This window comes from Sebastes umbrosus, chromosome 4 (genome assembly GCF_015220745.1).
Source record: "Sebastes umbrosus isolate fSebUmb1 chromosome 4, fSebUmb1.pri, whole genome shotgun sequence".
NCBI classification, from domain to species: domain Eukaryota; kingdom Metazoa; phylum Chordata; class Actinopteri; order Perciformes; family Sebastidae; genus Sebastes; species Sebastes umbrosus.
Genome location: NC_051272.1, coordinates 31,422,037 through 31,438,363, shown reverse-complemented (window position 1 = coordinate 31,438,363; position 16,327 = coordinate 31,422,037). Strand labels below are relative to the sequence as shown.

Below are 16,327 nucleotides of genomic sequence, written 5' to 3'. Positions count from 1 at the left end.
TACGTCGTGGTATTGGTACTTTTACTTAAGTAAAAGATCAGAGTACTTCTTCCAACACTGGTTTTATGTTCACTCTTTTCTCAAGGCCCCCAAACTAAGTGAAAACAAGACAGACAAGAGAGAGGAGTAAAAGTCATTCCACATGTTGGTCTAAATGGCTGTCCGGAAATGGTCTCCAGCCCAGCCTGCTGCGGACTGACACACATGACAGCCTCATGGACCGTGGCTGTCATGCCTAGAGATTAATTGTCTGTTTTTAGAGAGAACAATTCTCGCACACCATCGATACATTGATGTTCTATCTGCTGGTAAATTTGCTACGAGGTCAAAGGCGAACTAACTGGTACATTGATTATATATCACTTTTGCAGGATTGTACCAGGATGTCCTTGTTGTCAGGTGCCCCAGGCGTACTGTACAGGCGGGATATTTTACTGTACAGGGAGGGTCATCCCTTTCCCCCATAAAGACCGACATCTAACAGCATGCACCTGAGATTAATAATAAATAGATAAATACATAGTAAGGCTGCGCAAGTAATCAAATATTAATCGCAATCACGGTTTTGGCTTCCCACAATTAAATGAACATGATCGTCTGCGATATTGACGTTTAAAATGCGCGTTCTGCTCATAGAAAACTCTGCTCCATATCAAATCAAAGCGCTTCCTAAACTAACAGCCAGCCACCAGCCGGTGATCGAGATGTTTTGGTTTCACTTTTGGGTATAGATATTATCTATACAACCAATGTGTTTCTGATTAAATCAAGAGCATACAATTGTTTATGTTGCTAATTTTGCTCTCAAAGTGCACCAGATTGAAGCATTTAACTTTTAAAATGTAGCTAACAAAGGGGTAGGATGAATATTCCTGTATTTTCTCATATTGCAATATATGTAGCAGAAAAAAAACATATTGCAATGTCAGATCTTTCCAACATCGTGTAGCCATAATTTGTACATTAGCAGGAATGTAGCACAGCATGGAAGTGAAAGCAGTGCTCCGTTTATTCTAATGTGAAAGTGCAATACAAATGTTGTCGCCAAAATCAATGAATAATCGTGATCTCAATATTGATCAAAAATAATCGTGATTATCATTTTGGCCATAATCGTGCAGCCCTGATGGATGGATGGATGGATGCATAGATAGATAAATAGATAGATATACTGTACATCCATCCATCCTCCCTTTTCCCTGAAGACCAATATTAATCTGAGGTGATTGCTGCTACAAACAGAGCAGGAAAGGAGAAGTGTTTTATACCCTCTCCTGTTGTATTGATCCTAACCATATCTCACACCAGGCTTCTGCTCCCCTATTTCTATGTATTAACATCCACCCCGACTCTGCTCCACTGGCTTGTGTAAGACATCTGACAGTTCGTATCTTTTACACCACCACAGGCCTCCAGCTCTCACGGTTCAACATTTCTTTAACTCCAGTCGCAGTGTGTGTGTGTATGTGTGTGTGTGTGTGTGTGTGACCTCGGGTGGTTGGGTCCGAAGCGATTCTCAGTTATAATTGCACAACATGACAGAGGGGATCCTTTAGCACACCGAGATTTGAGTTTATGGCCTGCTGTTTGCAGCAGTTACGTCACTGCAGTGTTGTGGGGTGTGTGTGTGCGTGCCTTGGAGAAACATTTGCAGACTGGAGGAGGACGAGGGATAGATGGATAGATTGAAGTGAGAGAAAGAGATGGAGAAAATGGAGAGGGAGAGAAATCCCCTGCACCGATAAGGCTTCCGTCAACTTTATTAACAGCCTCGTCCGCTGCAGTGCAGCCCAATTAATTCAGACAGTAAATTCCTGCTTGTCACATTTTATTGGAGCCACGTCACATCCACCCCGTCATTCCTGACAACCAAGTGAAGCAAGGGAGGTGCCAAGTTAAAGGTTGGATACAAAAATATGAGGTTGAATAGGACACCGAGAGAAATGAAGAAACCACCGTCCTGTATTTCCTCTCTCAGGTGGCCTCTCTGCTCACCTGGGAAATCGCTTCTAAGCTCCTGTGAAAGATATACCATGATGGCTTTTCACAGCCGATACAAGCTTCAGCCATTTACTCTGCTCCCAGTGTATGTAGAGAGCCTGTGTTTCGGGCGAGGCTACGTCTGTCCAGGGGGTCTGTCTGACTTAAAATGAGACGGGAGGAGGCCAGAGGTAGGAGTGAGGGAGGAATAAAGAAGCTATTTTTAGACCCGTGTTGCTGTAGCGCACACATATTGGCTCGGAAAAGGGAACCTTTTGAATATGAGAGTCGACTGTAGCTGTTGTTGAAAACACACAGATGTTTTCTTCAGGACAGACATCGATATAAGACTGATTTTCAGTTATTTAAATTAAATGATGGACTTGGAGAGAGCAATCAGTACAAATATTTATTGATAGTGTCTGCTCCATCTACCATTGGTTAATACTGTGTAATAACTTTTCCTGGTATTTCCCCTGTTCATTTCCCATGTCTCTACTTGTACAGTTATTGAGTAGGTATCAACCCAGTCTAATGATCCATGCTGTGACTGACATGCCCCTGAGTCATATAGATCTCCTCTCAGCAGCTTCTATAAATATCCTGCTAAAGCTCCTCAGGGCCTGTTGTTGCCCCGGCCCGACGTTGTAGAGCCGGGTTACTATTGACTACAACTAAAATAACCAACTGGCTCAGCACACTTGTACACAAACTGTCACAGATGAGCATCCTTGTGCACAAACATTCCAGTATTAGACCTGACTAGACTCTCCTGCATCAGAGCCAACATGTGTTTAAGTGCTAATGTGTTGTCTGTCCGGATTAAGATTTTGATTTCATAAGCCACTTGTACATCAATCATTAAAACTGTCTCCACATGCGATAATAGCTGCCTGTACTTGATGTCTCTGCCCTGTCTGACATACCTGACCCGTCTAATCCTCTCTCCGTTGACAGAGGGCGAGCCCATTGAAGCCATTGCCAAGTTCGACTACATTGGGCGCTCTTCCCGAGAGTTGTCCTTCAAGAAGGGCGCCTCCCTGCTGCTGTATCAGCGGGCGTCAGAAGACTGGTGGGAGGGACGGCACAACGGCATCGACGGCCTGGTGCCACACCAGTATATTGTGGTCCAAGACATGTGAGTGTTTTTCATTTAGTTTAGATACGACCGAGTAATGCATCAAGCTTTGACGATCCCTTCACTTTTCACCAACGTCAGGTCAAATTTTCTAATTTGTCCAACACTTTATGACCAATTACTATATTCTCATCAACCTCAGCTGATGCAGCGCTAATAGGCACATGTTAGCATGCTAAGATGGTGAACATGGTATAGCTGCTAAACATCAGCAGGTTAGCATTGTCACTGTGAGCATGTTAGCATGCTGATATTAGCATCAGTACAGTCTCACAGAGCTGCAAGCATGACTCAACAGTCTGATGGTACGTGTCCATGGGCATGTTTGGACGCCTCACTTCCCATCATTGGACACTTGATGGGCTGCAACTAGGCACCTGATTGGACGAACGCTTTCACTCGTGGGCTGCTGCTCCCGGCTTCCGAACCGGAACCAACATGGCGGCTCATTTTTTTCTTGTATATAACGGAAATAGTTCACCGAAATGTGTTTCTGAAAACATTTTAGGAGAGAAAATAAACCATGCAGTTGCTGAATCTGTTTTCATTTTAGATCCACAACGGTTAGTTTAATAGTTTTTCGGAGGTTTCCAGAGGCGGCGAGTCGCACCGTACGCCCCTGATTTGCATGAAGTAGCCTAGACCTCAATAAACAACACACTTTTGCCTTTTGACTTTGCTCTATAAAGCTTTGTTTATACTCGCCGGGAAGCGTACAGGAAGCGTACAAACAAAATATTCTATGGATAAGCAAGAAGTCAACGAGTGTTACCGGAAAGGAAAGTAGGCTGCCTGGCAACAGTAGTAAACACTAACATCCTAACCTCCACCTAACATTGCATTTGTGTACTGTAATTATTGCTGTCGTTTACCTCCAAGTCAAAACTTCCTCCAGCGCTCCCAGATGATGTCCCTGGCGGTTAAACAACAGACTTGTCTTTGTTGACTTTGCTCTATAAGAGGCCGTGGACCATCAGTTGACTGTAGGGTCGTGCATAGAGGACCTTCAGCCTTGTTTTTCCTGAACACCGCTGTCGTCCCCGCTGTGTGGAGTATTCCCCATCTCCAGGATCCTGAACCAGCGCTTCTATCACAGTCTCCCATTCTCAGCACTAACAAGCATACACTCTGCCATGGCGACTGTTGGTGCCTAATGGACTGGATTCGCTGTCTCGTTAAGACGGGAACGGAATCACTCCAATCACTTAGTAGCTGGCCGACAAAACGGCCATTCAGAATGCCTTCCTCTCTTTCCTCTTCTGTTCTTTCACCTGCTGCCTCTATCAATAATTCACCAGGAGGGGCACTGCTGATGGGGTGTCCTCTTAGTTAATGAAAGAGCAAGGGAATTTACAGCCGTACGGGTTGTCCCTGAGCGTAGTAACGTCCTGCTCTCTACTTAAACAGAGCAGGCTGACGAGCGCAAGAGCACACAGGGTTGTGATCTCCACTTGTTCCATAAAAGAGTCCAGAATAAAACATGCAGAGAGACGTCTGAGAGGCCACTTCAGCACAGGATGTCTCTCTCAAACTTTCTCGTGTCTGTCTGTAAATTTTGTTTACTGCCGCCTCCGCTGCGGAGAAGTGCTCGTCCTTTGCTCTGTCTCAGTCTGCGTCGCATACACATGGATGCACTAAAGAAGCGACTGTGTTTTATATGGGATAATACACATCATCAGAGGCAGCAGTGCAGCTCAGTAGCTCTGATTACTGCCACCTGACAACATCCAGTCATACACCTCACTGAAACCCATAAAGCTGGCTGCGCGTGTGGGCGTGGGCATGTACATGTCACAGTATATCACCGGAATAGGGAGAGGCCGAGGAATATGACTCATCTGACTCTCTGGACCTTGAGGGGTGGGTCGGGGGAGGATATGAGAGAGACATGCTGACTCGCAGGAAACTGATATGAAACATCGAAGAACGGTGCAAATATGAAAGACTGATTTGCTGATTTCTCCTTTTTTTTTGTTGTCTGTCGGTTTTTCTGTCACTTCCTCTTGCTCTTTCCATGTCTCAATGTCAATCTGTCTCTGTGTCCCAGAGATGACAGCTTCTCAGACACTCTGAGTCAGAAGGCTGACAGCGAGGCCAGCAGCGGCCACGCCGGAGAGGATAAATGCTTGGGGAAAGACATCGGCTCGCCCTCTGACACCAGGATCTCTGAGGCCTATATCACCAGGTTGGTTTTTCCCACGGCTGTATAGCTGTGCTATATTGGACTGCAATAAACAATGGGACAAGGGACCTGAATTAGGAATTTGGCATTTTAAACTCTTTGCATTCAGTATACAAATTCACTAACGTCTGAACAAAAGACACTGCTGCTGACCAAAAAAGAGCCCCATCCTTCAGAAACTTAATGACCTGGAAATTAAGGGGAATATGGCAAACTAGCTAACTAGTTAGCTGCCCGCTAGTTAGTTAACTAGCTAGTTAGCTAATTCCATGATGCTTTAATGCTACATTGGTTACAGGAAATGAAGTGAACAAAGTTGTCACTCATCTGGCAATAGCAATGTGCTTTCCAACGTTGACAAGAGTGTGTGGATGAAGCATTAAGTTGTAAAATTTGACTCATTAAAGCTTCAGTAGGCAAAATATTTTTGGCATCATTGGGCAAAAATCCCATAATAACCTTTCAGCATATTGTAATTCCAGTGTTCTGAGAGAAAACTAGACTTCTGTACCTCCTCATGGCTCTGTTTTCAGGCTTTAAAAAATCTCGCCTGTGACAGAAGACTTTGACCAATCACAGGTCATTTCAGAGAGAAAGTTCCTTTTGGGTTATTGGGTGGGCGGTGCTTGGTAGGTCCTCAACAGATCTCAACAAGGCTGCCGGGTCACAAACTTTACAGCTAAACAGTACACAACAAGATGCTTCTGAAAACATTTGAAGTGAGAAATAGGCATTACAGTAGCAGAATATTGATTCATATTTGATCAGCGCTGCCTAGTTTGACCGTTTGGTTGGAGTTCGCAAGTTGATTAACTCATGGCTCTCATAGACAGCAGATGGACAGCAGATCTCAGGTCAGCTCTGACTGCTTGTTTTCCTCCAGTCTGAAATCTTGCAGATGCCATTAGGAGCACCGGAGGACACAGAGTCACATGATTGTTTTCAGAATACCTGTCTCATGCACTACTGTCAGGATATAGTGGCTGTTTTATGAAAAATTACTTTTTAAATCCCATTTGCTCCATTTCTACCCACTGCTGCTGTAAGAAGTGCCAGTCCTCCTGACGCCATAGTGACCAATGCGTGACCACAGCACATCTTGGACTTCACATTGGCTTTATCTAATGAGAGACGGCCAATCCCATAACGACTGACAGTCCAGCAGCATGTCTGGAACAACTTCAGCGTTGCATCATCTTAAGAGGCTTAAATAGCTTCAGGTGTGAATACCAACACGCAGACTACAGACACTTTGAAAATTAATCAACTTTAAATGTTTTTTTATAGAGATTGAGATTTAAACTACTGTATTTTGCCAAAAATAATCCTCGTTTTCAACCTTTTACCTCAACGCAAGCTCGCACTGAGAGCGATTTAACAGCATGTGTCTGATTTTGCCGAGCAAGACTGAAGGCAGCAGGAGAGACCTACACAGTATGCAGTCGATCCTCCGTGTTACATATGCTGCTGCTGCTGCTTCCTCCTGTCATTCTGTGTCCTCAGCTCACCTCTCTCTCAGCCTAATAGCCACCGGAGGAATCAACTTCTCCCACTCTATTTTATTATGATGTAGTATGAGTATTAAATACGGGCTGGTATCAGCTGGTCACACTGGAACATACTGTATATACGTATGCATAGGAAGGGATGGCACACACACAGAGAGGAGACACACACATCCAGTCACACTTCAGACTTTTTGGCAGCGTGTGTCTGCTGGTGGCGAGCCAGAATTGCGTCTCCTCTTCATTGCTGCATTTGTGGTGGTGGAGTAAGCGACCTTGAAGCGTCTGTTACTGGCTCTTGCCAAACACATGAACAAGTGCTATTTTATTCAGAGCCACACTCACTCCCTCTACTTCACTGTTGAAATGTTGATGATTCATACTAGAGGCGATATTCACACCCTGCATACACACTGCAGGTATTTGTATGCGGACGGAGAATATATCTGAATGAATCATCTTTTTCACATCAGCCTTGATAAAGCTCCTCTACAACACCCTCTACCTGTCACCAGGTCCCAGGTGACCCCCCCTCCCACCCCACACACATACCTCTCTCTTCATCTCCTGTCTACCCCCCCCCCACTCACTTTCCTGCTCTTCCATTCAGACAATCCTCACTTGTGTTGAATCATTTATATCCTGAGCTTTATTTAGATCTTTTTCCTCTCCTGGTGTTCTCAATCAACAAACACGTTTGCCTAGGGCTGACCCAAATGCTTCGAAGCTTCGACCGTTGCCCTGATAATCGACCTCCAAATCACTATTCCAATGCTTCTTTTATTTTATTTTTGTATATACATGTATGTAATCATTTCTTTTAAAGTAATAATTTATTGGGAGTAACAACAGGTGTACAGAAATATACAAATACAGCACAAATATAAATGATTGTCCCTCCATATTTTGATATTTTTCCCCCAAAGCCACTCTCCCATCCAACCCTCACTCATTGCAGATGTGAAAAGGATAAAGAGCAAAAAACAAAGTTAGATTTAATTTTTAAAAAAAGGGAAAAAACAAGTTTAAAAAAAATGATGAATTTAAATTAAAAAAAAAATAAATAAATAAATAAAGTACACATTGACAGTAATGATAATTATAGGATAAATCCCCCAAAAGTATGTAATTATAATGTAGAAATCCCCAAATATCCCATGAAATAAGGAATAATCACACAACATTATTCATGATTCATATTCAACATAAACTATTTTTAGTCATTCTCAGACGGACATCGCTGTTTGTTGTGTGCAGGGGGTCGTGTGTGTACAGTAGTGCGGCAGCGGCGCTGAAACGGGGGAGATGGAGACAGACAGACAGAAGAACATGTCAGCGTGCTGCTCTGTATCGCGCCGCAAAGCGAAGCTTCGAATACCTTCGAATATTTCTCACCGAAGCTTCGAAGCCCAAAAAATGTTATTCGGGACAGCCCTACCCTTGCCAGACGGGAGACCTCTAGTAGAGATTGGCATCACGATCACAGCGAGCGTCACTAAAACAAGACGGTTAAGTTAAAGTAAAAGTGCCTCTTTTAGTGGAGAGGATGCACATTTATGGGATCATACCAAGAATTACAATTGGTCTGTTTTGATGGAGAGGAACGCCTGGAATGATTTACATTATTATTTGTATTAAAGGGTGAGCTGTCAGCGTGGTGACAGTGTGCAGAGTAAATTGCAGTACTTTGTGTTGTTGTACACTCTGTCTGTCCCTGAAGAGCACAGGTGTTATGAATGTAGACTGCTCCCCCTGCTGGTTGTCAGTGGTTCCTGCAGTTGTTTACTAATCCAGATTTCTCACTGCAGTCAGAAAAATATATATATTTATCTCTCACCAGGCGCACCAGCCTGCACCGCTCCTCCAATGAGTCTTCATTTTTCAATTTCTAAAACTATCATCAGTGGCTATTAGTGCTGTCAGGAAGTTGTTTGTGTGCACATTAAAGCAGCACTGGGTAGAATTGGAGCAAATATGATTTTTTTTATAAAACGGTCACTATATCCTGACAGTAGTGTGCACGAGAAAGGTAATCTGAAAAAAAATCATGTTCCTCTGTGTCCTCCAGTTTTCTCCGGTGCTCCTAACGGCATCTGCAAGATTTCACAGACCGGAGGAAAACAACCAATCAGAGCCGAGCTGGATATGAATCAATATTCTGTTACTGTAATGCTATTTCTCTCCTCAAATGTTTTCAGAAACATCTTGTAGTGTACTGTTTAACTGTAAAATGACCCGCCATGTTGAGATCAGTCTCCCGTCACGGGCTAGATTTTCTAAAGCCTGAAAACAGAGCCATGAGGAGGTGCAGAAGTCTAGTTATCTCTCAGAACACTTGAATTACAATATGATGAAAGGTTATTATGGAATTGTTGCCCAATGATGCCAAAAGCATTGTTGACAAAATAGAAAATATTTTATAATATTATAATATTAAATATTCTTTAATTTATATGTTTACATTAAGACATACTGTTCACACTCCAGAGTGTATTTTACAGTGTGTGACCAGGTAAACGGGTTTCAGAGTCTTACATAAGCACACTTGGATTGACGTCAGACGTTCTAGTTAATGTAGACGAGTAGTTTTCTGTGAAGAAATGATGCGATATACACAGTCGCTCTGCTGCGAAGAGCTGCAATTACATTCCCAGAGACCCTCATGGTCCTTCACATCCTGCACTCATTATTGCTTTTATTTTGACGCTGTTGATGAAGCTTCCTGTAAATCTTAATGATAATAGCTGAGACGGCGTTCATTAGGCAGACGCAAACTCTCAAAGGGAGCCGTTTGCCTCGGAGAAGTGATTAAAGGATGAGAGAATCGCTGCTTGTTCATCATCGCAAAGGACCAATAATGCGGAATTCAAATAATTTGGCGTGTATCAGCTTTCAGATGTTAATTGATTTTAATGTTTCAACCATTTCAGGAAGTGTTATACCAACTAAAAAAGTGCATAAGAATGCAATCTCTTTTTAAATGAGAAGTCATATAATAAATATCAGGTAACTGTATTATTAAATTGTAGTGCTTTGCCAACAGTCGTGCTCAAATATGTTTCTCAGTCATCTAGCTGCTAGACTGAAAGTGATGATAGCTGCTTTAATGAAACATTACAGCTCTTGACTCGGGCTGTGTGTAGCTACTGTAGTGCTGGTAGTCATAAATATGCAGAGCAGAGCCTATTAGAGGCGTACTGAGGAGGATGAGCTGCTCTGTTGGCCTTTTATGGTGCAATAGAACCGCCTCAAAGGAGGAGATGTTACTGTGTAGAGACATTGTGCACAACTCAGTGAGCATGCGTCTCTGCGTGAGTATGAAGGCATGTGTGTCTGATCAGACACATGTTCAGCTCTGTCTCTCCATGTTTTAGATGTTTGTGTGTGTCATATTAAGGCCCAATTCCAATCCGGCCTCTCCACCCTCCCACTCCGTGGTGGAGTGAACTCTGTTTGTAGTCACACTCGCAGCTCAATGAAGCACCCTTCTTTAAGGTGGAGGGTATCAATACAGCAGCCACTTCTGGACAAACTTCCCTCTCTCCGGCAAAGAAAGAAATATCAGAATCAGAAATACTTTATTGATCTTTGGGGGGAAATTGGTTCCGTTTTGCTCCCGTTTTAGAATATAAATATAAATATATAAAAATAGAGAAATCATAAGAAAGCATAAAGAAGAAATATGTATAACAACAGTGCAAATAATAATGCTGAAAAATAGGATCTAAGCAAATAATATAAATGCATGCATTTATAAAAATGCAAGAATAGTGTAAAATAAGAATATTAGTTTAAATGTTCTGTATAAATAAATGCAGTGTTAATGCCGGAGTAAACCAGATTATTGCACAGCTGAATTATTGCACTAAATTATTGCACTGTTAAGTCAGTATTGTATAGTTGAAGATATAATAAGTTATGGGGTTATAGCTCCTGATGGGGGTAAAAAATAATATATATGTGTTGTGTGTATATACATTATATACAACAATTTACAATCTAATGAACATATCTACCGTTTTGTAGACTGGACAAGGCCACAGGCCTCCCTCCTCTGGCTGGTAGCCAGGTCCACTCTACCTGCTCTCCAAATAAGCTGGTCGGAGCTGTTGCGCACCGATATCAGAATTCATCTTACACCGCTGATGATTGTTTTGTTTTTTTCACAGTGGCAAATGTGTGATGAGGATGCATGCCCACGTATAGTATTGTAATATAGAAAACCTTGTGCTTCCAATTTGTAGGATTTGTCTGTCTGAAGGATTACTGTGTTTTCAGAGTGAGACCCAGAGGAAGCCCTTAAATAAATTCAATAATTTAAATTATTGAAGACATCGCAGTCAATCCAAAAACAGGGCTGTTTTTTTTTAGTTCCTAAAAAGTTTATTATATTTGGCAGATGCAAAGTGGCACAATCGCTGAGTCAAGCATTTTTTGTGCAATGTTTGGGTATGAGGTAAAAGATGAAAGCTGTAATGTGATAAATATATAATAAGCTTTGTTGTTTCTCTCTCCGTCCCACTCTTCTATCCCAGCAGGCACAAGAAAAGATCAGACCCGCCATCTCGGCGGCCCCCCGCGCGCCCCAGCGATGTCCACTGCATGGTGCATCCCTCCCAGCATGGTCACGGAGGTCACGGAGGCACCCCAGAAATGGGCTCCCCGGTCCTAGGCCACTTCAGCCCACGGGACATGCTGCGGAGTCGCAACCACATGCCCATGGACAGCCCCGAGCGCCGCCGCCGCACCGGCCACGGCAGTCTGACCAACATCAGCCGCCACGAGTCGCTGAAGAAGATGGAGAGCCCCCCAATCCGCCGCTCCACCTCGTCGGGCCAGTACACGGGCTTCACCGACGCCCACCACCATCACCACGGCGGCAAGCCCCTGGACCCGGAGACCATCGCACAGGTCAGCGCGGGACGAGCAGCGACCCGACCGCAGCTCCCTCCACCATCAAAGCCCTGCCCCGCCCTGTAAAAACATAGTCAGTCCCTGTCTTCTGCTTCCTCTGGCTGCAACTGTGTCCGTGTGCTAAATACACGCAAAAAGACTAGCTTCACAGGCAGACAGCAGGGAGCATAGCTCCACACTGGGACTCATCACAGTGTAATTACTGCTTGTGAGCATACCAAGAAACTGCAATATGAAAAACTATTACAAAATATAGCGACGCCTAACTGGTAATAATTTGTGTTCAAGCAGACATCCATTTTTGCATCACCGCTGATAGTAAGGCTGCAGCTCTAATTTGTTGTCACATACATACGCATAATAGTAAATCCATGACTGACATTTGTATAGGGCCTCAGTTAGAAAGCAGAGGTCACAGAGAGCACTTTAAAGTGTGCCGGGCTGTCTGTCTGCCTACTGGGAGCATGCTCAGATGAACACATCTTGTCATCTCAGCATCTCCTTCGCTATCTAAAGTCATTAGCATGCAGAGGGAGAGGTGCCGGTGCAAAGTAATACTCTCTACTAACTCTCTGCATGTATAATGCATGCTTGGTGTTTTCTTGAAAAACTGTCACTGTGGTCCTCTTGTTAAAACCGCTTTTTATGTTTCCTACCATGTCGTTCTCTACCTTCTCCATCTCTCACGTCTTTGCTGTTCACATCACCTCTCATTTCTTTCTCACTAGGGCTGTGTATTGGCAAGAATCTGGTTATATGATACGTGTCATACAGAGTGTATTGCGATTTATTTAAAATTTTATTTTAGGAAAACTGTCAGTATTAAGAACACACCAGAAAAAAAACATTTTAGAATAGGCAAAAAAAATAGTTTTTTGCCCCAAACTGCCTGGGATTATCATAAAGTGCGCATGTCTGTAGAGGGGAGACTCGTGGGTACCCATAGAACCCATTTTCATTCACATATCTTGAGGTCAGAGGTCAAGGGACCCCTGTTAAAATCGTCATGCCAGTTTTTCCTCACCAAAATTTTGTATTACTTTAGAGCGTTGTTTAGCCTCCTTCTCAACAAGCTATGTAGCTAAGTATGACATGCTTGGTACCAGATTCATTAGGTTATCTAGTTTCATAGGATGCCAGTAACTTCACTCTAGCTTTAAAACTGGCCTGACTGCAACCTCCGAAAGATCGAATAGCGGACAGGCTGTCAGATTACAGGATACGGATGCAGTGTTTTGAAAAATCGATACAGTATCGCGTGTTACCGTGTGTTCATATTTTCTTACACCCCTATTTCTCACTCCTTTCATTTGTCCCTCCTACGTTCTCTTTTAGTTTTCTTTCATTTTTAACCCCAACCTTCCAGTCTGTCGCTCATCTCTCTCGCATCATCATCATCATCATCCTTTGATATCCCCCCCTCATCTCTTACACTCTCTCTCTCTCTCCGTCTCCTGCAGGACATAGAAGAAACTATGAACACCGCTCTGAATGAGCTGCGTGAGCTGGAGCGGCAGAGCTCAGCCAAGCACGCCCCCGACGTGGTGCTGGACACCCTGGAGCAGCGGCAGACCTCCGGCGGCGGCGGTGGTGGCAGCGGCGGGGGCCCTACGCCGGCCAGCTCCAGCGAGTCCCTCAGCCCCATCCACGGCATCATGCTGAGGTCCACCGCCAACACCGAGCCGCCCATCCGCCGCAGCACCAGCTCCTCCAGCGACACCATGAGCACCTTCAAGCCTCTGGTAGCGCCCCGCATGGGGGTGCAACTCAAACCCCCCGCCTTGAGGCCCAAGCCCATGGTCCTGCCCAAGTCCAGCCAGGCCTCGCAGCCTCCACCTACGTCTGCTCAGGACCCTCTGGACAAGTCCTGCACCATGTGACCTCTGGGACAGGAACCAGAGGTGTAAAAAACAAAAAACTCTTTAGCAACTTCCAGAGGGGGCTGAAAAAATGCTACCACTGTATACACATATGATATCTAAGAGAGTGTAAAATACATGGACCTGGACAGGTAAAGATGTTTCCTTGTGGTGTTTTGAAGCATAAAGAAGACTCTGACAGGATCTGAGAGACTCACGTAGGAGCGTTACAGGGGTGACAGATTTTGTCGGACTAATCTAATCTGTCTCAATAACATGTGCTCAGTTATGTGTTAATACAATTAGGTTAATATTATCTAACGTTTTTTGTTTTTTAAGAAATACAAACAACAAATCACAAAGGCTTCCTTCAAGGTTTTAGAAAAACTGTACACTAGTTAGTTTAGTTTACAGACATTCACGAACTGTGTAACAAAACAAAACACGCTGCATGTAGCTCCTTTTGTTTACCACTGAACCTGAAACAGAGCTCGATGAGAACCGCAGCGACATTCTCACACAAAGAACTAGATAATGTACTTGTTTTACTCTTAACCTAGGAGGGCCATTGAAGGTGTTGTGAACTGGTCGAAAGGCCCTCATTGACTTTTGAGATGTAACTGATTTCACATGTTAAAATATTCTAAAGGTGCTGTGACTACCTGGAACAGAAATGGTTTGAAGGGTTGGACTGATGATGACGGGCCTGAAGAGCCCTTTAACAACTAACGGTACTGTGTTTAATAGATAATAGTACTGATAGCGGTGTGCTTTTCTTCACTAGTGTGTAAACTCTGCAACTTTCTTCGGCGAGGCGACGCCGTCTGTTGTGTCTCAGAAATGTACAAAGATCACCTCTGTGCTGGATTCACTCAAAATTTTATTTTAACATAATATCCATATTGCCTGGAATGAGATATGACTATTGGATAAAACCACTACTTCATTATGTTTGAATTTGATGCATTATGCCTCATAATAACTTATGCCTTTGCATCTGTATAACAAAATGGGGAGCAGTGTGAGAAATTCAAATCATCTCCTACCTACAGTATATACAACACATAATGCTATATTAGACGGTGTGGAGCACACGCCATAGCTTCTTTTAACGCCTCGCTTGGCTTTGTCTACCCAAAGACATGACTGTACAAGTAGAAGTATGGATGTTGACCCTCCATATATGATGTTGACACGTGTGTGTGTGTGTATAGACTCATGGCGGCGCCCTGTGGGAGCGCCGCCGGTAGCCATGGACCTAATGACTGTTAGTGTGAAAGCCTCCTAATATTGTTCGCCCAGCTTTTTATGCTTCGCTGAAAACAGCAGCTTTGCTCGGTGTCCCTTCCAAGTCTGTTTTATGTTCAGGAGAGAATGTCAATAATGGGTTTTCGTATTGTTCTCTGGCTGATAGCGAGGCTCTCTCCGTGGATTTTCTGTGGCAGAAGTCTCACACAGTCGGCGATAAACAGCCTGCGTGTGTGAGTGTGTGTGTGTGTGTGTGCCGGTTGAGTAATAATTTCAAATGCAATAGCCACCTAAAACTGTACGTGTCACAGCTTCCAACTGTGTGACTGCACCCCTGTACTGTATGTCTTTTTTCCCAAATAACCTCAGTACTGTAGAAATAACAGAGCTGGGTGCATGTCCTGGGCTAAGCTTAATAACACACAGAAAAGACTTGGTTTGCGATGAATAAGCAATGCTCTCTAACAGCAGGTTTACACTATCTTTGACTTGACAGATATTGTGTGTATAATAATCGAAAAAGATGATTAATTTCTGACTTACTAACTTTCATTATTTTTGTAATCATTTTTGTTATGTTTCTGGGTAAAAAATGATTTAGAACAAATGATGTAGAATAAAATATCCAGAGATACAGTATGAAGCCAGTTGTAAAAAAAAAAAAAAAGAAAAAAAAAAAAGTGTGCTTTTGTCACTATGTCACCATCAACAGTAGGACTCCGTTATTCCGTCTGTAGGCTTTAAGCTACTCCGTGATGTTATGTACATCTGTAGTATGTACTTGTGAAAGTGCCTTTGAAAATGTTTTAGAGGAACTTCAGACATTCTGTGCTGTTGCATTTTCACGTCCGATGCTGTGCGCAGGAAGAAGACACATGAATAAGTAACGATGCCATTTTCCCAAACAGTTATATGACAGAATGAATAATAAATAAAACAGCTAACCCATTGTGACATTGCACTTTTATGTATATAACTGTATATATGGCATGTAACATCATAACGTTTAGAGTTCTTTGAGGGCTTATACCTCTGAGGATTTCTTTCTAATAAAGGAAATAGTTTGTGGAGACTGAGGTGGATTTTTTTTACCCTGCTTTTTATATCGAGTAAGATTATTTATAGTCGGTGATGGAAGAAGTATTCAGGTCATTTTTACATTGATAAAAGTAGGAACACCACAATATAAAACCTGTTAGGTTTATATCGGCTGTCAATCACTCACAAACTCCGATCAAACGGTCAAACTAGGCAGCGCTGATCAAATATGAATTAATATTCTGTTACTGTAATGCCTATTCCTCTCCTCAAATATTTTCAGAAACATCTTGTAGTGTACTGTTTAGCTGGAGCACAGCAAATAGGAACGCTCTCTCTGAAATGACCTGTGATTGGCCAAAGTCTCCCGTCACATTTTTCAAAGTCTGAAAACAGAGCCATGAGGAGGTGCAGAAGTCTCGTTTTCTCTCAGAACACTTGAATTACAATATGCTGAAAGGTT

At 43.2% G+C, this 16,327-nt stretch overlaps 1 protein-coding gene across 6 annotated transcripts in view; it reads left to right on the top strand.

Annotated features, from left to right (window-relative positions):
* Positions 1–15,898, top strand: part of srgap1a (SLIT-ROBO Rho GTPase activating protein 1a) — a 102,019-nt gene extending 86,121 nt beyond the window's left edge. For 2 of the 6 annotated variants that reach the window (XM_037768729.1, XM_037768731.1), the window contains exons 19-22: positions 2,938–3,118; positions 5,166–5,303; positions 11,344–11,716; positions 13,180–15,898. In XM_037768729.1, coding sequence (XP_037624657.1) covers positions 2,938–3,118; positions 5,166–5,303; positions 11,344–11,716; positions 13,180–13,599 — 1,112 coding nt within the window. In that variant the 3' untranslated portion in view covers positions 13,600–15,898. Of the gene's footprint in view, positions 1–2,937; positions 3,119–5,165; positions 5,304–11,340; positions 11,793–13,179 lie in introns of all 6 variants that reach the window. The other 4 variants (XM_037768728.1, XM_037768730.1, XM_037768732.1 and 1 more) reach the window with 3 other exon arrangements.
* Positions 15,899–16,327: the final 429 nt, after the last annotated feature.